At 40.0% G+C, this 21,260-nt stretch overlaps 1 protein-coding gene and 1 long non-coding RNA gene across 2 annotated transcripts in view; one reads left to right on the forward strand and one right to left on the reverse strand.

Annotated features, from left to right (window-relative positions):
* The window catches only part of LOC310631816, a 263,229-nt gene that overhangs the window by 106,261 nt on the left and 135,708 nt on the right, over nucleotides 1–21,260 (forward strand). The gene's annotated exons all lie outside the window — the stretch shown is intronic.
* The window catches only part of LOC310631814 (prolyl endopeptidase FAP-like), a 59,501-nt gene continuing 59,251 nt past the window's right edge, over nucleotides 21,011–21,260 (reverse strand). Inside the window, exon 25 of the mRNA XM_083348525.1 lies at nucleotides 21,011–21,259. Within this exon, the coding sequence (XP_083204651.1) occupies nucleotides 21,161–21,259 (99 nt within the window). The 3' untranslated portion in view covers nucleotides 21,011–21,160. The remainder of the gene's footprint in view (nucleotide 21,260) is intronic.

Here is a 21,260-nt window from a genome sequence, read left to right on the forward strand (position 1 = left end):
CAAATTTAGTTGATTTCCATTTCTTCTGCCACCAAGCCGTAAAATCCTAAACAAATCTTTCATATCCTGTTGAAAGTCAGATATTTTATCTAGCTTTCTATGGATCACCGCCAACAAGGAGCAGAACTTAACGAGAGGTGATTGAATCAAAGTCAGATTAAAAGAAATGAAACTGGAGCACATCACTCATGTTTGATTTATGTTTTTTTTATTTCAGTGGACCTTAGCTGTGACTTTTTCCTTGTTTATTTCATATACTAACTTCTAAATTATGCATTGCACAAACTATTGTCTATGTTTGCATTTTCTTTCTTCTCACCTTCAGTTATAATGCTCAGTTCTGGTTTTATTTGCTGGTGTCCTTTAGTGGTGCAATGCTGCCTCCCAGTGCTTCTGTATAAAATGGCATTTTCTTTCCTTTCTTTCTTTCTTTCTTTCTTTCTTTCTTTCTTTCTTTCTTTCTTTCTTTCTTTCTTCCTTCCTTCCTTCCTTCCTTCCTTCCTTCCTTCCTTCCTTCCTTCCTTCCTTTCTTTCTTTCTTTCTTTCTTTCTTTCTTTCTTTCCTTCCTTCCTTCCTTCCTTCCTTCTTTCTTTCTTTCTTTCTTTCTTTCTTTCTTTCTTTCTTTCTTTCTTTCCTTCCTTCCTTCCTTCCTTCCTTCCTTCCTTCCTTTCTTTCTTTTTTTCTTTCTTTCTTTCTTTCTTTCTTTCTTCTCTCTCTCCTTCCCTCCCCCACTCCTTCCCTTCTCCCAAACTATCTAGAATCTTTCCTATATATCACTGCAGCTCCACAGAACATAATCTTCATAAATATATGCAGGAATTGGACATGCTGAACCAGAACAAGTGGCATAGGAAAATATATTGAAACTCAGTTCTCAAGATCCACATCTGTATTCTACAATTGTATCAACATTTCATGCAGGAGTTTGGAATTTTCTGGAGATTGCTAATAGCGGAAGTAGTGAGTTGTCCCTGACTCCTACAATATCCCTGCCATCATGAAAGAAAATGATATAAGTGGAACTGGAAACATATATACCAGAGTCATTCTGTGATGGAGATGGTTGGTCTCTAAATACAATAAATAAAAATATGCCAGATTGTTTCCTTACATTTAAAACACAAGAAATATAACATCTTCAGTCATCCTCAGGTAACATAGTAAAAACAGGAGTGGCTTGACTGGCCTAAGTAATTTCATCACATAATCTTTGTTTAAAAAAATAAAGAGAAAAGAAACCAGATATATACAATACAAACAGCTACCTGAAATATTTTAGTTGTACTGGTAAAGACAAGGTGGGAGTTAATCTATTGGTTCCGGAATGTTAGAAAACACAACCTTTTTAGAAAATAAGAGTGGCACTTGTACAGGACCCTGGAGATGCAACATAACACCTACTGAGACTATGATTCCCCAGAAGAACATACATTGGTTTTCAAAATGCTTTTATCCACAGCTTTTTCTGTGGCTCTATCTCAGAAATCTTATTAAATCAAAGAATAGCCTAAGTAATGAGTTAAATCACAGTGCCTTGACTGATTTTATGACTATCTCAAAATTGCCTCCCACGGCTCAGATGCTCTCCAGATATGGACTTCAGTTCTAAGAATTTTCACCAATAGTTATGCTGGCCGGGGGATTCTGGGAGTTGAAGTTCATACATTTAGCAGGTATCCAAATTAGACAAGGCTGCCCAAGCACCACCAGACAACTGCTGTTCATCGGCAAAGATAGGACATTTCAGATGAACCATTACAAGAGCCTTGGTGGAGCAGTGGGCTAATGCCTCCTTAAGTAACACCAGCTGCCTGCAATTAGTGCAGGTTTGCATCCCACCAGGCTCAAGGTTGACTCAGCCTTCCATCCTTCCGAGGTAGGTAAAATGAGGACCCAGATTGTTGGGGGCAATTAAGCTGACTTTGTAATAATGCCGCTTGGGGTGTGTGTGAAAGCCCTAATAAGCAGGCATATACATAGAATGAAGGCTACTGCTAAGCTTGTAAGCCGCCCTGAGTCTTCGGAGAAGGGCGGGATATAAATGGAATTTAAAAAAAAAGTTGCATTGGCTCTAAAGCTGTCCCTACACTTCTATACACATTTACAATAGCTGGGAAACTAAAAAAAAAAGACCTGATATTTGTACTGATTACAGTTATGTTTTCTGGTTCTTCAAAAAGCTTGCTATGAATTTCCAACAATTGTTATTCAAGGTATTGTGCAGTGAGGAGATTGGCTTAGCTCTTACCCCTCAAATCGGATTTACTTGTTGGGTTTTTTGTACTTATTGTTGGTAAGATCAATGTTTGGAATTTCAGATTGTAATTATATTCATAATTACTATTAATATATTCTTCAGATTGTTTTTTTTAATTGGGAGCACACCTTTGTTTAATTCTTCACGGAGAAAAAATGTTGAAATGTCTCATTTTTTTAAACTAGGAAATGAGTTACATCGTTCTGTTTTACTTGATAGATTTCTTAAAAAGACAGATATGTCTATCTTACATCTAAATTGCAAATTAAAAATACTATAAGAATTTGTTCCACCTCTTATTTTAAAGGGCCCATGCTGTTTTTGCTTGGAAACAGGATTGCAATAATTATTTATTTGGATTCTTTTTTATTGTGATTAGCAGCTCAAATCTGAAACGTATGTGTTTCCAAACAAGACTCAAGATCTCCAAAGTGATTTACTTGTCTAGAAAATATGGACTGCATTTCGTACGGTGGCAGCAGCAGACAGTCTAATGTCACCCAGATATTGGACATCTCAGTTGCAGCTCCTAAGGCTGAGGGTAAAAGACTGTTGTAATTGCATCTGAACAGCAACAATTTGCCTATCCTGATGTGTGTATTTGTATGTGTCTATGTATGTGTGTGCACAGTTACATACGTATGCATATACAAGTAGTCCTTGACTTACAGCCACAATTGAGCCCAACATTTCTGTATTTAAGTGAGACATTTGTTAAGTGATTTTTGCCTCATTTTACAGCCTTTCTTGCCACAGTTCTTGCAGTGAATCACTGCAGTTGATATGCTTGTAGCATTGTTGTTAAGTGAATCTGGCTTCCCCACTGACTTTGCTTGTCAGAAGGTTGCAAAAGGAGATCACATGACCTTGGGACACATCAATGGTCATAAGTATGAATCAGTTGCCAAGCATCTGAATTTTGATCACATGACCATGGGGATGCTGCAAAGGTCGTAAGTGTGAAAAACGGTCATAAGTCTCTTTTTTCAGTGCCGTTGTAACTTTGAATGGTTAACGAACTGTTGTAAGCCAAGGACTATCTGTACATAATATATTTATGTATGTGCGTGTGTGTGCGCGCGCACGCGTGCATGCGTGTCTATATACTATATATATGTATGTGTATATCATATATGTATATATATATGTCACATATAATTGTATCTTGTTTCAATAATTTTTGGAAAATTGGCTGTGGTAGTTTACAACAGCAAAGTCAGCCAAGCCTCTTATAGTATCTGAGCAAGAGTCTTTGATTCTAAGTACATTAACACTTTCAATCGAAATACATTCTTTCCCATTCCTAGTGATTTCAACAGAATTTGCTTTTAAACATCTTTTTCCAAATGACAGCCTCTACACTTACAGATATGTAGTCAGCTGAAACTGGAATTTGAAAATGAAATAGCTAACACACAGCAAAAGTGATGTTTGATATAATTCAACATCCATTAATAGATCATGGTTTCCAGTAGCGCTACTATACACCTTACCAATATTTTTATTGGTAAGTACAATAGTCGTATGAATTCTTTTCTGAAATAAACTCAGGTCAAATCGCTTTCAAGAGAAATTATTATTCTGAAAAGGGAAATCAAAACAAGAATAATTCTCTCAATTTGCTAGCAAATTGTATACACACCATCACCTTGATTTAAAGCACTCTGTAGGTGAAACTGAAGTAAAGTAATTGCTTTCTTTGCTGGGAGCTGGAGAACAAGTAATGCAGAAACAAAAAGTAGCAAAGTACTTTTCAGCCATCCCTACGTAATCTAAGCATCACTGTGTTGATCAGTATTTGGACGGATCTCCTTCTGTTATCATAATAATAATAATAATAATTTATTTATTTATTTTATTAAACTTATATACCGCCCTTCTCCCGTAGGACTCAGGGCGGTTCACAAGGTTTTTTAAAAATGAATAATAATAATAATAATAATAATAATAATAATAATAATAATAATAATGATGGTGGCAGGAAACATCCTTTTTCATTTCTAGTCTGAGTGACAGTTTGCATGCTTACCATGATTTGGACTGTAGTTTGGAAATAAATAAAAAAATTGGACTCTCATTGCATATATAACTCTTCCTGGAAGCTAATGCCATCGGACAATACTTAACTTTGGCTAAAATACTGCGGGCTTATAAAAACATTATTTTTTTCCTAAAGAAATTAAATAGTAATTTTTTAAAAATTAGGAAAGTTTCATACAGGAGCCCACATTTATTATTTTCAAATAAAACAAATACGTTTTGACAAGTAAAACAATGGTGTTTTTTTTTAAAAAAAAAACAGTTATAGTTAACTTATCTTTCTTTGTATTCCGTTTGATACACTAGCCTTCCCAATATGTCAACAACCTCTCCAATGTGAACTCTTTTCTGTTCTCTTAAAAGTGAAGTGAACTTTTAAACAATTTTGCAATCCATTGCTCAATCATTGCTTATGATCAAGAAACTGCTCCCTAATTCTGTCTCTGAAAACACAGATGTGCAAATATTCAAAAGCAACCTGTTGATGCCTGCAAAGGCCCTAAAAATGACTCTTTGTTCACCAAAAAACGATACTCCCGTGAGCTCCATCTACCTCTTACCTTTGGATACTTGGAAGGGCTGTGAAGAAGCAGGAAAAGCAGGGCGGTTTCACTTCTTTGGGCAATTTCTGGAACCCTGGAGAATCCTAAAACAATTGCCTTCTAGTCTTCTTACACAGCCTCATATATACTGTTCAGCTCCACTAAGCACTTACGAGACTGCATCATTGCTGACAGTTTACTTACTCAATTTGAAAAAAAAAATCAAATGAACAAATCCTGTTGTTTGCTGTTCGACAATTTTTTACAACTGATTTCACACATTTATTCTGTTTACTTTGACATCAGTGTTGACAGATGATCTACTGTTTGAAGAAAGGACACGAGAGCTCACTGTCAAAAAAAATTATCTGTCCTAGCGATACTGGAGTGATCCATTGTGGGGGTCAAGTATCCAAGAAACAAAGTATTACAGTTGCTTTTCAAATAAAACCTATTTCAATATACTGCCTATTTTACCATATTAGTTCTGGAGGTACAATCCTGTCCCTATTCAGCTTCTAACAAGAGTCGTAATCGTGCTCATGATACCCCCTAAGTGAAACTTTGATATAGTGATCCTTGCCTAGACTGGGGTATAGCAGTCCTGAAAATTTAAGGACAATCCTGGCAGTTTCAGGAAGCCAGACCCACAAGCTTCCATTCAGTGACAATGATTTGATTTTTAGCATTAAATATTACTTGGGTTTCAAAGGATAAGCTTTCAACTGAATTCTGAGTGAATTTCTTCATATTTGAAGTCAGAAGACTATTAAGTAGCACCTTTAATGGAGTGATTCTATTCATACTTGTGCATGTTATCTGGACTGAGTTTGATCCTGTTTCCCCTGATGATGTGGACAGAATCATGGGGAGGCTGAGCACCACCACCTGTTTGTTGGATCCGTGCCCCTCCTGGCTAGCTTATGCGGCCCGGGAGGAGACACGAGGCTGGTTCCACGCAGTAATAACTGCTTCTTTGAAGGAGGGTGTCTTCCCTGCCGCCTTGAAGGAGGCAGTGGTGAGACCCTTCCTCAAGAAGCCTGCCCTGGACCCGGCTCTTTTAAATAACTATCATCCAGTCTCCAACCTTCGCTTTTTGGTGAAGGTTGTTGAGAGCGTGGTGGCGCATCAGCTTCCTCTGTTCCTGGAGGAAACTGATTATCTGGACCTGTACCAATCGGGTTTCAGGCCCGGATACAGCACAGAGACGGCATTGGTCACGCTGGTGAATGATCTCTGGAGGGCTCGGGACAGGGGTTGCTCCTCTGTCCTGGTCCTATTAGATCTCTCAGCAGCTTTTGATACCATCGACCATGGTATCCTACTGCGGCGTCTCAGGGGGTTGGGAGTGGGAGGCACCATTTTACGGTGGTTCTCCTCCTATCTCCTGGGCCATTCGCAGTCGGTGTTGATGGGAGGGCAGAGATCCGCCCTGAGGCCTCTCATTTGTGGAGTTCCTCAGGGGTCGGTTCTCTCGCCCCTCCTGTTCAACATCTATATGAAGCCGCTGGGTGAGATCATTCGTGGTTTCGGGGTGGGGTATCATCAGTACGCTGATGATACCCAACTTTTTCTTTCCACCCCGAACCAACCCAGCGATGCCCTCGCTGTGATGTCCCGTTGCCTGGAGGCGGTCCATGTCTGGATGGGAAGAAACAGGCTTTGTCTCAATCCCGCCAAGACTGAGTGGCTGTGCATATTGGCATCTCGGGTCAACCAGACTATTCCATCTCTAATGATGGGGGGTGAAGTGTTACCCCCCGATGATAGGGCTCGCAACTTGGGTGTCCTCCTGGATTCATGACTCAATTTTGAAGACCATATAGGAACCGTGACCAGGGGGGCTTTTGCCCAGGTTTGCCTGGTGCGCCAGTTGCGACCCTATCTGGACCGAGATACCCTACGCACAGTCACTCATGCGCTCGTGACCTCCCATTTAGACTACTGCAACGCTCTCTACATGGGGCTGCCCTTGAGGACCACTCGGAGGCTTCAGCTGGTGCAGAATGCAGCCACGCGAGTTGTGATGGGGGTTTCCTGATACTCCCATGTAACACCTCTACTCCGCGAGCTGCATTGGCTTCCGGTTGCCCTCCGGGTGAGATTCAAGGTGCTGGTGATGACCTATAAAGCCCTACATGGCTTGGGTCTGGGATATCTGAGGGAACACCTGCTGCCGGCATCAAGTTCCCTTCGTCCAGTGCGCTCCCACAGGGAGGGTCTTCTCAGGGTGCCACCGGTAAGAGATTGCCGGCGGACGACACCCAGGGACAGGGCCTTCTCAGTGGGGGCGCCTGCCCTTTGGAACCAGCTGCCAGTGGAGCTGAGGAATGCCCCCGACCTCCGTTCATTCCGCCGGGACCTGAAGACCTGGCTCTCCGAGCTCTCTGGCCCAGGCTGAGAATTAATCTTAATTTTAACTGGGGTTTTATTTATGCAGGGACAAATATAATTTTTTTAAAATTTGTTTTTAACTTTTGTATCTTGGTTTTTTAATCACCCTGTAAACCGCCCTGAGTCCTTCGGGAAAGGGCGGTATATAAATGTAATAAAATAAATAAATAAATAAATACTTGGTTCAGAACAGTTCTTTTGCATTTAATATTCAGGAAAGTGAGAATAACCACTGCAACCATATTTTTAATTCTTCACCATTTATGATAATTTCTCTCTTTCATAGTTTCTTTTCCTTCCTCTCTCAAGTGTATTGATAGGTATTTACCATATAACAGCTGCATATCCCCCTGAATCTGGCAAGCCCCAGAGCAGACGTCTTATATCAGCTTTACAACGTGCACACGGTAAATGGCTATATAGAAGATGGTTGCATTCTTTTGCCTATCTCCGCATTACCTTCCCTTTTCCACCTGCACTTTCCACCGGCACTTACCATTGAAACCTAATGGCACATAAGTCCCAAAGGCAAAATCAGCAGCATATTTGAATCTTCCCATTTGGAAGGGGAAGATACAGCCCAGGTTGTTCATATTTCCTGTTCTATGGGCCTCTTTGCAATAACCCATCTTCAAGGTTCACATCTTTCTTCACTATCAAACAGGCAATATATTAGGAAGCTGCTTATCTAATTCCAGAGGCAAGACAAATATCAACACGGAGAACAGGAAGTCAGCGATTGCAGTTTAGCAGATCTAAAGGAAGCTATTAAATGTGATTCTTGAATTTACAACTTTTGGAAATGTGACTAAGACTATTAGCTGGCTGTAATGTCAATGCTTTTTCCTAAAAATAGTCCTCCTAATCTGTAAACCGATATAGCACTCTTTGCTCCTGAAGCTTCAGACTAGGTGGACATCAATGATCCATGAAATGACAACTTTGATCTATTTTATGAGCTGCACTCCATCAGAGAGATTATTTGTCAAAATATTTTAGCTTATCTTTCCCACATTTTAAAAAATATTCCTTTCTCCATTCCTATTTTGGGAAAAATTTCCACAATTAGGAGAAAAATCCTGTGAAAAATCTTTTTGTTTTGTTTTGTTTACTTTGCAGTCTAAACCCTGCATCTTCAATATGGATTTACAAATGTCTCCTCTGGAGACTGACAGGGTACCCTATCCCAGTGATTGTATTTGACTTTGTTTTTATTTATTTTACACTGCAACAAAATTAAATGGTAAATTGGCAGGCTGCAAAAAGAAGTTCAAATTTCAAGCCAAGTTTTTACTTCAAATAATATTTCTGAGCCCTGCATATATTTCAGAGGTATTTTTCAGAAAATGAACATGATAGAAAGTTGCTGTCCAGTGTTTTATTTGAAGATGTTCCCACCAGAAGCCCCACCACCACCAAAAGAGGAAATGCTGGAGCAGAGGTCCCCAAACGTTTTGGCACCAGGGACCAGTTACATGGAGAGAGATTTTTCCACAGACCGGAGGGGGCGTGGTTTTGTGTGCTGCCTGCATCCTGCGGATGGGACATTCCTTGCTTGTGTGGATGGGTTGTTGGCATGCCGCTGCCCAGTACTGGGCCATGGATTCGGGGTTGGGGACCCCTGTGGTAGAGAATGGTGAAAATCCTTGAAAATCTGCACAGGAGAAACCTCATCCGTTTACATTCCAGTAAATAAGGATTTGAAGATTGGTTATGCCCATGGTAGTAACCCTCATTATGAGAATGTCCATAATGTGCTCTCAGGATTCTAGACCTCCCACATGGGCCCAGAAAGATTGATCTGTCATCCAAACAATAGCTGGCAGTCACAAGAATGGAATGCACAGCAATCCTTAATGCATTTAACTTGGCTCATTGAAACTGTAAAAAAATGAAGTTTGCAGATTGTATAGAAGAGTTCACATATAAAAGACATCATTTTGAATTGGGTTTAGAAGCTTCATTTCACACACACACACACACACACACACACACACACACACACACACACATCCCAGAATCAATGAGTACACATACAATTGTAGACTCTAATACAAGATTTTGGGGCATAAATTCAGGATTTTGTGTAGCAGAATCAGCAGGAAGCTTCCCAAATGCAGCAGACCTGGCTTAGCACATGCTCAGAGGTGACCAAATAAGACTACAGGTAGTCCTCGATTTACAATAGTTAATTTAGTGAGCGTTTGAAGTTACAATGGCACTGAAAAAAGTGACTTATGACCATTTTTTACACTTATGACCGTTGCAGCATCCCCATGGTCAAGTGATTTACATTCGGATAGCAATAGCAATAGCACTTAGAGACTTATATACTGCTTCACAGTGCTTTACAGCCCTCTCTAAGTGGTTTTACAGAGTCAGCATATTCCCCCAACAATCTGGGTCCTCATTTTACCGACCTTGGAAGGATGGGAGGCTGAGTCAACCTTGAACCAGTGAGACTTGAACTGCCAAACTGCAGGCAGCCAAGAGTCAGCAGAAGTAGCCTGCAGTATTGCATTCTAACCACTGTGCCACCAGAGGGGGCGTGGTTTTGTGTGCTGCCTGCATCCTGCAGATGGGGCTTTGCTTGTTTGTGTGGACTGGTCGCTGGCATGCCGCAGCCTGATACTGGTCCAGGGACTGGGGGTTGGGGACCCCTGCTCTAATAAAGTTATGAAACTGGAGGAGTGGTGACCAGCACAAACTGAAGTTTCTAATTCATCTTCCAGAGATATACTGCAGTGATCATTAATTCAAGACAGATTGTTGTTTGACAAGGAAAAGATAACGCAGAGAAGTTGACTGGACTTTGAGGCATACTACGCATCATAGTTTACTGCTGCACTTGGTTACAGCAAGTCATCTTTGAGGGTGTAGGACCGTGGTGGTGAACCTATGGCACGCGTGCCACAGGTGGCACCCAGAGCCCTCTCTGTGGGCACGCGTGCTGTCGCCCCAGTCCTAGGCCTTCAGCTGGGTTTTATAAAACCTTTTCGCTTTAGGACTCCACCACCGTGTGCAAAAAAAAAAGGTTCAATCAATCAATCAATTTCAACTTCTCGTGGGAAAAAAGATCATGCAAAGTTGGAATTGATTGATTGAACATTTAGTCCCACCCAGTCTGCCGTTACTACCACAGCCACGCCCACCCAATGGGCCACACCCACCCAGCACCTGATCTTACATAAGTGGGTTTTAGGTTGCAGTTTGGGCAGTCGGTCTCTGAAAGGTTCGCCATCACTGGTGTAGGAAAATAATACGGGATACACGGTGCTCATTGATACTTCCTGTCCACTGACATTTGCTGCCTCTGGTGACTTCCTCTCTCCAAGTGAGAACACTTAGTCTTCTAAAATCCAGCCAAAACATTCTGAAGGGGTTTTCAAAATTTCTTCCATAATTGGCTGATTCACTAGTCATTTATTAGAAAAACCAAAGAATATTAAGAACCGAGGAATTATAAAACACAGCTGGAAAATCATGCAGCCAGTTAGGGATTTTTTTTTCAGTGTTAGGTTAAACAACCCCCTCCCCTCTCAATTGCATTCACCATATATTTGACTATTTTATTAAGCCAATATTTTTTAAAATAATATTTTCCTGGATTCTGATTTCTTTGTCTACTTCCTATTCCATTTCTATTTTTATTCCCCATGTTTTTGCTGTATCCTACTTTACATCCCTCTTCTTTTCATCACCTCCAGATAAAGTGCATTTTCATATATTATTATTATTATTATTATTATTATTATTATTATTATTATTATTATTATTATTATTATCTGTATTACCATCCACTTCTCTTTAAATATATTTAATATTTGAGAAATCACTTTGATTCCAATTATTTATATATTATTTTCAGAGAAAAATGATGCTCTGAAAAACAAAGCTCAGTTTTATCAGCAAAACATTCCAACAATGTAAGTTCAAGTCTGAAACAAAAGGTGGCCAGATTCTTCTGGAGCTCCAAGTTCTGCACATAGCACGCCAGAGAACAGAGAACAGAACAGAACAGAACAGAGCTGGAAGGAACCTTGGAGGTCTTCTAGTCCAGCCCCCTGCTCAAGCAGGATAACCTATACCATCTCAGACAAGTGAGTATCTAGCCTCGTCTTAAAATCTCCAGTGATGGAGCACCCACAATTTCTGGAGGTAAGCTGTTAATTGTCCTCACTGTCAGGAAGTTTCTCCTTAATTCCAGGTTGCTTCTCTCTTTGATCAGTTTCCAACCATTGTTTCTTGTCCCGCCCTCTGGTGCTTTGGTGAATAATGTGACCCCCTCTTCTTTGTGGCAGCCCCTCAAATACTGGAATACTGCTATCATGTCTCCCCTGTTTCTTCTTTTCTTTAGACTACTAGCCAAACCCAAGTCCTGCAGCCGTTCTTCATATGTTTTAGTCTCCAGGCCTCTGATCATCTTAGTTCATTTCTATTAAAAAAAATTCTATGGGTCTTTCCTCACTGCTGAATGCAATGGCAGAACACTATAATGACATGAAATTTGCGGGTCTCTATCTACCTGTCAATATTGAGGTTGATCTGGAGAGAATGGGAACGATGGGGGAAAGAATACTTCAATACTGGTACATAAAGACAGCTTAATGCTATCAGTCTTATGATGAAGATGAGTTAAGCCAACATCTCAGCGATAACACAGGAGAATGATATTGGCCCACACTTACAGTAGGTGCAATGGAGGAAAGTTCCATGAACAGCCAGCCAGAAAGAAGATCAAGTTTAAGATAGTTATTTACTGCCTAATTTTCACTTAAAAAAAACGTTGCCATGGCAGTATCACTGTATAACTTTGAAGACTAGAAACGAGTGTATTTTTGCAGCAACTTTGCAGACCTTCTTTCCTTTTCGTGCATTTGTCAATGAAGATAGGACTCTGGTGTTAGACAGCAGAGGGCGTAGGGTGTGCAGTCTTACCACTTATTTTAGCATTTCCATGAACAGAGATGCTGGTAGGAACTATTCAAAGAGGTCTTTCATTGGCAAGACACAGCTAAGAAAATGTACACACAAATATATCTCCCACCATTCCTGCTGAATGCTATACAATATGGTATAAGATCAGCACACTAAAAAGCAGAGACATCACCCTGCCAACTAAAGTGCGTATAATGAAGGCTATGGTCTTTCCAGTTGCAATGTATGGCTTCTTACCTACATTTTTTTTTCTTATGGCTTGTACATGTGTACATGTACATAAGAAAGGCTGAGCGCCAAAGAATTGAGGCCTCTGAACTCTGGTGCTGGAGAAGACTCCTGCGAGTCCCTTGGACTGCAAGGTGATCAAACCGGTCAGTCCTAGAGGAGATCAACCCGGACTGCTCTTTAGAAGGCCAGATCCTGAAGCTAAAACTCAAATACTTTGGCCACCTAATGAGAAGGAAGGACTCGCTGGAGAAGAGCCTAATGCTGGGAAAGGTTGAGGGCAAGAGAAGAAGGGGACGACAGAGAATGAGGTGGCTGGACGGAGTCACTGAAGCAGTAGGCGTTAGCTTAAATGGACTCCAGAAGATGGTAGAGGACAGGAAGGCCTGGAGGAACGTTGTCCAAGGGGGCGCGATGGGTCAGACACGACTTTGCAGCTAACAACAACAAATGGTATAAGATAAAAATGTAGAGCTACAGTTTTAAAAGACACAAGCAATATTAGCTTTATCCTTTGGGTTTATAGCCCAAACACATGTACAAGCCATAAGAAAAAAAACTGTAGGTAAGAAGTCTGATATTATATAAATACCAGTTGCTCAATATGGTATGAAATATACAGATTCAATTCTGAAGTAAGTTGATCCTCCTTCAGTTCACGCAAGAAAAAGAGAGGATTTTTTGTTTGTTTTTACTGCAAAGCACTTCTGAATGTAGTTTGAAATTATGACATTTCTCATTGAAAGTAATTTATGACACCATTACAACACAATAGGAATCATTCAGCTTAACAAGTTATTAAACCAATTCTGCAAAACACACTAAACATCTGCACCCTGTAATTGCAACTTGTTTGGCTCTGGGGAGAAAAAAACAGAGATACAATTGTAATGTAGATGCAATTTGTGTGTCTGTTGATGAAAATACATGAAGTCAGTCACCACTTGTCTGGCTGAGGATGATTATTTGCAGTCGGCATTGGAACAGTTGTGTCTGTGTGTGAAACTCAGCTTTTAATCGTTCCTGTCATGGTTTTGTTGGGTGCTACAAAGTTGCTTTTTTTTAGTTTCACTGGGAAGAGGAGTACTATAGCTTGCTTCAGGCATCACTTTCACATGTTCAGTTCAAAATAGGAAGGCTACTAGTGAGAGAAGGGAAATAACCGTCTCTATGCTTTCAGTCTAGTTTCTGAGACAAGGAGCCTGATTCTCCACCAATTACTTTCATAAGAGCTACAGATTTGCTTCGGAGGCTCCAGAAAACATGGAACCATTGCAAATAATTCAGTGGTGGAATTCAAATACCCGAACAACCGGTTGTCTTATTCAGTGCAGGCCTGGTCCTCCGAGGCCTAGAGTGGACTTCCAGAAGTGGCATCTGAGACAACCGTCTCACTTACAACAGAAATTTCAGGCTCAGTTGTGATAGTAAGTTGAGGACTACCTGTATATACTGTATATTAAGGCCTTGGACAACAGAATGTAGAAAGCATGCCACTCTGCCTTAAAAAAAAGCAACACTGAAATTTGAGTGGTGTTCTTTTGCTTGCGGCTGCCTTTGGTTTGCAAAACAGAGATGCCCAATTTTTTGTTGTTAGCTGCAAAGTCGTGTCTGACCCATCGCGCCCCCTTGGACAACGTTCCTCCAGGCTTTCCTGTCCTCTACCATCTTCTGGAGTCCATTTAGGCTCATGCCTACTGCTTCAGTGACTCCGTCCAGCCACCTCATTCTCTGTCGTCCCCTTCTTCTCTTGCCCTCAACCTTTCCCAGCATTAGGCTCTTCTCCAGTGAGTCCTTCCTTCTCAAATTTGTTGTTGTTAGCTGCGAAGTCGTGTCTGACCCATCGCGACCCCATGGACAACGTTCCTCCAGGCTTTCCTGTCCTCTACCATCTTCTGGAGTCCATTTAGGCTCAGGCCTACTGCTTCAGTTACTCCGTCCAGCCACCTCATTCTCTGTCATCCCTTTCTTCTCTTGCCCTCAACCTTTCCCAGCATTAGGCTCTTCTCCAATGAGTCCTTCCTTCTCATTAGGTGGCCAAAGTATTTGAGTCTCAACTTCAGGATCTGGCCTTCCAAAGAGCAGTCAGGGTTGATCTCCTCTAGGACTGACCGGTTTGATCACCTTGCAGTCCAAGGGACTCACAGGAGTCTTCTCCAGCACCACAGTTCAAAGGCCTCAATTCTTTGGCGCAATATTACAATACAAAAAGCCAAGATTTCTTTGTTGTTCCTATAGAAAGCTTATTGTTCTTAGGGCTTGCCCTGCTTTGTTGTCTTCTTAGTTCTGCACTGGCCTTGCCTAATTCTCATAGCAACGTTGCTCAAAATACAACCGTGGTTTTTCTTTTTCAGATAGCTTCTCAAATGCTGATTAGGACTAAGAGCCAGTGACTGGCCCAAGGCCAAATATTATGACTTTGTATCCATAATTATTGGTTAGGAATACAAATGTTCTATTGTTTTATGCTCAATAATTTGATTTATATTTATATCACGCATGCAGAATGATTTTATTATAACTGAGGGGTCCTTGGTGCTCTTTGTGCTTGGTTGTTGATTGGAGTGGTTTTGGTGGTTCTTTGGATGGGCTATTTACTGTTTGTTTGGCAGTTCCTTGAAGCTTGTTTACTTCTTGATGGTTGGTCTGATATTAATCTTGATGTTAATCTATGCTCATTTGCTAAAAAGCAGAGACATCACCCTGTCAACAAAAGTGCGTATAGTCAAGGCGATGGTCTTTCCAGTTGCAATGTATGGCAGTGAAAGCTGGACCATAAGAAAGGCTGAGCGCCAAAGAATTGAAGCCTTTGAACTATGGTGCTGGAGAAGACTCCTGCGAGTCCCTTGGACTGAAAGGCATTCAAACCGGTCAGTCCTAGAGGAGATCAACCCTGACTGCTCTTTAGAAGGCCAGATCCTGAAGCTAAAACTCAAATACTTTGGCCACCTAATGAGAAGGAAGGACTCACTGGAGAAGAGCCTAATGCTGGGAAAGGTTGAGGGCAATAGAAGAAGGGGACAACAGAGAATGAGGTGGCTGGATGGAGTCACTGAAGCAGTAGGTGTGAGCTTAAATGGACTCCAGAAGATGGTAGAGGACAGGAAGGCCTGGAGGAACATTGTCCATAGGGTCGCGATGGGTCGGACACGACTTCGCAACTAACAACAACAACATGCTCATTTGGGTTTTGATTGCTGGTGCTGGTTTATTATAATTGTTATTGCTGAGAAATAAATAGTAAATTAACTTAAAAGAATACAAGAGGAAGGGGCATTTCCCCCCCCCCCTAATTTACACTAAAGCAGTGTTTGGGCTAGCACCAACCTGGCCCACCTGGTTTCTGTGCCTAAAGGAACACTAGAATTTGGAACTCCCCATTCCTAATCTAACATCTTAAACACTCCACCACACTCCTTATTCTAGGAGATACAACTATACGGTATAAAACAAGAATCAGGTTTCTAAGCATCCAGATATTGATGGACTTTACTCCCATCATTCCAAATCAATAACTATGCTGGCCAGAATAGATAGGAACTGGAATTCTCCACTAAACCCCACAACCCCTGTTGCTTTTAAAGGAATTTGGAAGTTGGCAATTCTTATGGATCCCTACTTGCAAGTCTATGGCCTTACCCAGTGTCTACCTTGTTTATAATTTTGCAACAAAAGCAGCTTTTGCTAGAGGCTTAATCTATTACATTGTATATTACAAGGCTTCCACATTACATGTACTGTATATTGTCTCCTTTGTACAATTCCCTATGCTTTCACTACAAGCATTTATTCATTTATACAAAAATTTGTATAACACCCATCCAGGAGACTTGTCAACAACATGACAGTTTACAATAAAAGAATACAACAAAGTCATTCCTAATGAACCAGTTAAAACATCTTGGTGAAAAACAAAGTGAAAATGAAGTCTAATAATATTAATGTGTGTCAAAAGAGCAGCCCACAACCTCTTTTACCACTCATCTGTTCAGTGGATCAAGAGAATCCTATCAGCCTTGATGGGAATTAAATTTATTCTGTATACCCAACAACTTTAAGCAAACTTGGTCAGATGAATAGCTCTTTCCTGGGAAGTCAAAACTCCAAAAGAGTGCATGAAATTCACTATAATTGCTACAGAGGCAAACAGAACCTTTCAAAAGACCCCCATGTTGCCATACTTCCCTTGCTAACGACTTCTGAATATTTCCTATTAATTGCTTCAAAGAAGTTAGACAACTTCAAAGTGACAAGATTGCAATCATCAAGGGAGTACCTTCAATCCTTGATAAAAGAAAATGAAGAACTATTTTTTTAATAATTTTTAAACATTTAAAATAAGCAGCAAAAAGTTAGACAAGGTTTTGGCTGCAGAAAGTTTTACATGGATTAAGAGTTGGGAAAATATTGGAATATTAACATTTTGAAATAATTTTTAAAGGATAAAAGCATGTTTGCAAGTAAAAATGGTAATATAAAGCCAGTTTAATAGACCAAGTTAAAAGGGTAGAACAATGGCTAATGACCCTCTTTTACCAGTCTACTATAGAGAGCGTCCTCTCGTACTGTATTGTGGTTTGGTATGCTGGTCTGAACAGCCGCGGATAGGAAAGTATTACAGAGGGTAGTGAGCACAGCACAAGACATTGTGGGCTGTCCCCTGACACCACTGGATGACATCGCCAGGGCTCGCTGCCTTGGAAGAGTGAGGAAAATTCTCAGGGACGACTCACACTCTGGATGGTATCTCTTTACTCTCCTACCATCGGGTAGGAGATATAGGAATATAGCCAGCCAAACCAACAGGCTGAAGAACAGCTTTTATCCATGGGCTGTTATGCTTTTGAACGGGAAATAATTTTATAAACTTTATGCATGATTGACTTGTGAGGCCGGTGTGTTGTGGAATTAGCTCACATGGTGTAATAAGATGAAGGGTTTGTTGTCACTGTGAGTTGGGGGTGGGGGCACGAAGGGAGACTCACCCAATCTCAATGTATACATGGTTGTACTTTGACAATAAAGGTTCATTCATGGGATATGTTGTTATTTTGGGTGGTTCCTTTTGGATTTACTATTAACCTGATTGTAAAAATGTGATATGCTGGATTTGTTCACATTCAATATGGTGTTTAAGCTTTTCTCCCTATAGTTATCCTGTGTATCCTATTTTTATACTATGGGTAATCCTCAACTTACAACCATTAATTTTGTGACCATTCAAAGCTACAACAGCACTGGAAATAGTGACTTACAACTGGTAGTCGCACTTACAACTGTCACAGCATCCCCATGGTCAGGGGTAGGCAACCTTGGGTCTTTTATGACTCGTGGACTTCAACTCCCAGAATTCCTGAGCCAGCCATGCTGAGGGGAAAGGGAGAGGTTTCCAAGCTGAGCCATGCTGGCTCAGGAATTCTGGGAGTTGAAGTCCATGAGTCATAAAAGACCCAAGGTTGCCTACCCCTGACATGGTCATATGATCAAAATTCAAGTGGTTGACATTTGGCACGTTATTTGTGATGTTGCAAATGGGGTCATGTGATCACCATTTGCGGCCTTCCCAGTTGTCTTCCGACAAGGAAAGTCAATGGAGGAATCCAGATTATTTATTTATTTATTTATTTATTTATTTATTTATTTATTTATTTATTTATTTATGGGATTTATATCCCGCCCTATCTCCCGAGGGACTCAGGGTGGCTAACAACATCAAAACTTAAAGGTCTCTGTACAGTAAATTAAAAAATAAAATTTGAAATAAATTAAAATAAATTAAAGAATAAAGTTAGAATTGTAAATATAATTAAAATCCCTGTCAGTCTAGGTCAGCCAGGTGGAAAAGGAGTGTTTTGAGGCCGCGGCGAAAGGACTGGAGATCTTGGGCCATCCGAAGCTCAGGGGGGAGCTGGTTCCACAGGGCTGGCGCTCCCACAGAGAAGGCTCTTCCCCTGGGGGTCGCAAGCCGACATTGTCTAGCCGACGGTACCCTGAGGAGGCCTTCTCTGTGTGAGCGTACTGGGCGATGGGAATTCGTTCCCGGCATTAGATTAGCTTCACAGCCATATTATTAACAACTGCACGTGATTCCCTTAGCAAAAAAAGGTTATGAAATTGAGTATGACTCACTTAACAACTGCCTTGCTTAACAACAGAAATCCTGGTCTCAGTTGTGGTTGGGAATCAAGGATCACCTGAAGTTATAGCGGCATTGTATCTGATTGCCTTTTTACTTAAAATAAGGAAGTTTGGGGAAATCTGTCTTTTTAAAGGAGAAATTATCTCTTCTTATTATTTAACATTCTAGTATTTTGTTTGCATCAGGATAATGGGGTTTTCCCATGGGAAGGATTTTTCATAATTAATTCCAAAATCTTATCTCAAATTTATTTGGATCTTTAGTCCTTTGGTTAAATATGACAGTGTTCAAAAAGTTGGACTAGAGCTGAGGTGACCTAGATACAGGGCCATCCCAAGCACGTTGGATATATTTGTGAAGTGTGGATTTGTTTAAAGTTGAGGTATGGAATATTTATTTGAATGGGATAGGGCATTGGTTGGATATGGGTGATTTTCTTTGGATTTTCTGGGATTTGGAATGGGGAAAAATAGCGTGTATTGGAGCTTGTCTTTTTAAAAGGAGAAACTGTCTCTTTTTGCCATGTTAAACTTTAAGGGAGTTACCCAAGGATATCGGGGACTATTTTATGCCCTTTACATGGAATTTTGCTTAGAGCTAAGACTTGAGATGTGGAATGCAGAGCTTTATATATGCTAATTAGTGTTAATATTTTAATGCTCTGCTTGGTCTTTTTGTTGATAATTGGATAAGGGGTAGATGTTACTTATTTAATTTGCCTATTGTTAAAAGATGAATTATAGGATGAATACTTTTATATTTGTTAATTAAGAGGAGGTGAAGAGATTATGAAATTGTTTACTTTCTTAAGGGGGCTATTTTTACTTTTTTTTTTGCTTTCTTGCACACTTTTTCCCCTTTTTTTGTGCTGTCTTTTATTTTTGTTTCTAAACTTTTAATAAAACTATTCAAACAAAAAAAAGAAGATACAAGAAAATTGCATAAACTGCTGCTTTGAGTCATTTATAAAAGTAATAAAATATGGTATGTAAATAAATAAAAATAAACAATAACATGCAAATTCACAAAAACGATTTCCTGGAACATCTGTAAAAACGATCATGTATCTGTCAATTACAAAAGGCCACATACTTGGCTGGTGTATGCTATGTCAATACATTACGACGTTCTAAGTTCTTGGTAAGAACTTAGGCCAACGGCAGCTAAAGATTGGTGGCTGTGATTTCTCATTGTAATAATAATAATAATAATAATAATAATAATAATAATAATAATAATAATAATAATAATAATAATAATAATAATAATAATACAAGCAGTGGCATGACAAAGTAGCAACAATGGTGCATTGGAAGATCTGCAAGAAATATCATTTGCCTGTAAGCAAGAACTGGTGGGATCATAAAAGTCATAGAAAATGATAAAGTTAAACTGCTCTGGGACTTCAGAATTCAAACAGACAAGCACCTGCAACATAACACCCCGGACTTAACAATTGTCCATAAGAAAGACAAAAAAGTCTGGATAATGGACGTGGCAGTGCCTGGAGACAGCAGAATAGACGAGAAAGAACTGGAGAAGATAACAAAATATAAAGACCTACAAACAGAAATAGAAAGACTGTGGCAAAGGCAAGCAAGGGTAGTACCAGTAGTAATAGGCAATGGGTGCAATCCCAAAACAACTGGAGCAGCACTTGAACACCATTGGCATTGACAAATTCGCCATTAGTCAATTGCAAAAGGCAACCTTACTAGGAATTGCTTCCATCCTGTGACAATATCTATAATACCATCAAACATCCACATTTGCCTATCCCAGGTCCTTGGTAAGGACTCGATAGGTAGACAAAAATGCCAAATCCAGTCTGAACATCTGGCTGACTGTGCGATGATTAATATAATAATAATAATAATAATAATAATAATAATAATAATAATAATAATAATGCCTACAACTGCTCTACCTGAGATTTAAATCTTATGGTGGATCACCAAATGCTAAAGCCAAACTTGCCTTGACCAATATCAAAACATAATTTTCACTTTTAACCGAAAAGAATCACAAATGAAGGCAAATATATAATGATGCAAAATCAGATTTGGGTTGGTCACCGGGAGCAGAGATTTACTGTTCCGAGCTTTCAGACCCACACTGGAGCCCATCTTCAAAATGAATCCTTTTGCTCAGTTGAGATGCGGTTCTCCACTGGCAATTTGAAATAGCTGCAGCCAAGTGTTAAACAGCAGTTTTGTTGACTTTCGTTTGCAGTGAACTTGTCACTGATCCTTCTGAAACATTTTTTCCCCATTTGCTGGATTGAATAATCACCCAGATACAAAAGTATATGCAAGAGTGCTTTTTTCTTTTTCTTTCCAGAATTCGTTATATTCTTAATTCAAAATGAACGCCTGTGTTTGACATGTGAGACTACTAATATTATAGGGAGAAAATAAGCAAAACATGCAGCCTTTAATTTCACACTTTTATTTTTATTCATTTGTTTTCTAGCTAACAAAAATTCCCAAGCAGTTTTTCCCAAGGGTCAGTAAGAGTCATCGACACCTCTTTAATTCCATTTTTTATCCTACTCTTGGAATGTCCATAGTTTGCGCGATTAACATTGCTTTGTCTTGGAATCAAGACAGAAGAGAGGATTCCTTAAGGCAGAGCAAAACACTGTTTCAGGAAATGTGTCATATGAATGTAGAGATGCTTTAAAGAAAGGCCTGGAATTGCATGGTTTTGGTCTGTGTACCAC

Source organism: Vipera ursinii (genome assembly GCF_947247035.1).
Source record: "Vipera ursinii genome assembly, chromosome: 1".
Lineage (NCBI taxonomy): Eukaryota > Metazoa > Chordata > Lepidosauria > Squamata > Viperidae > Vipera > Vipera ursinii.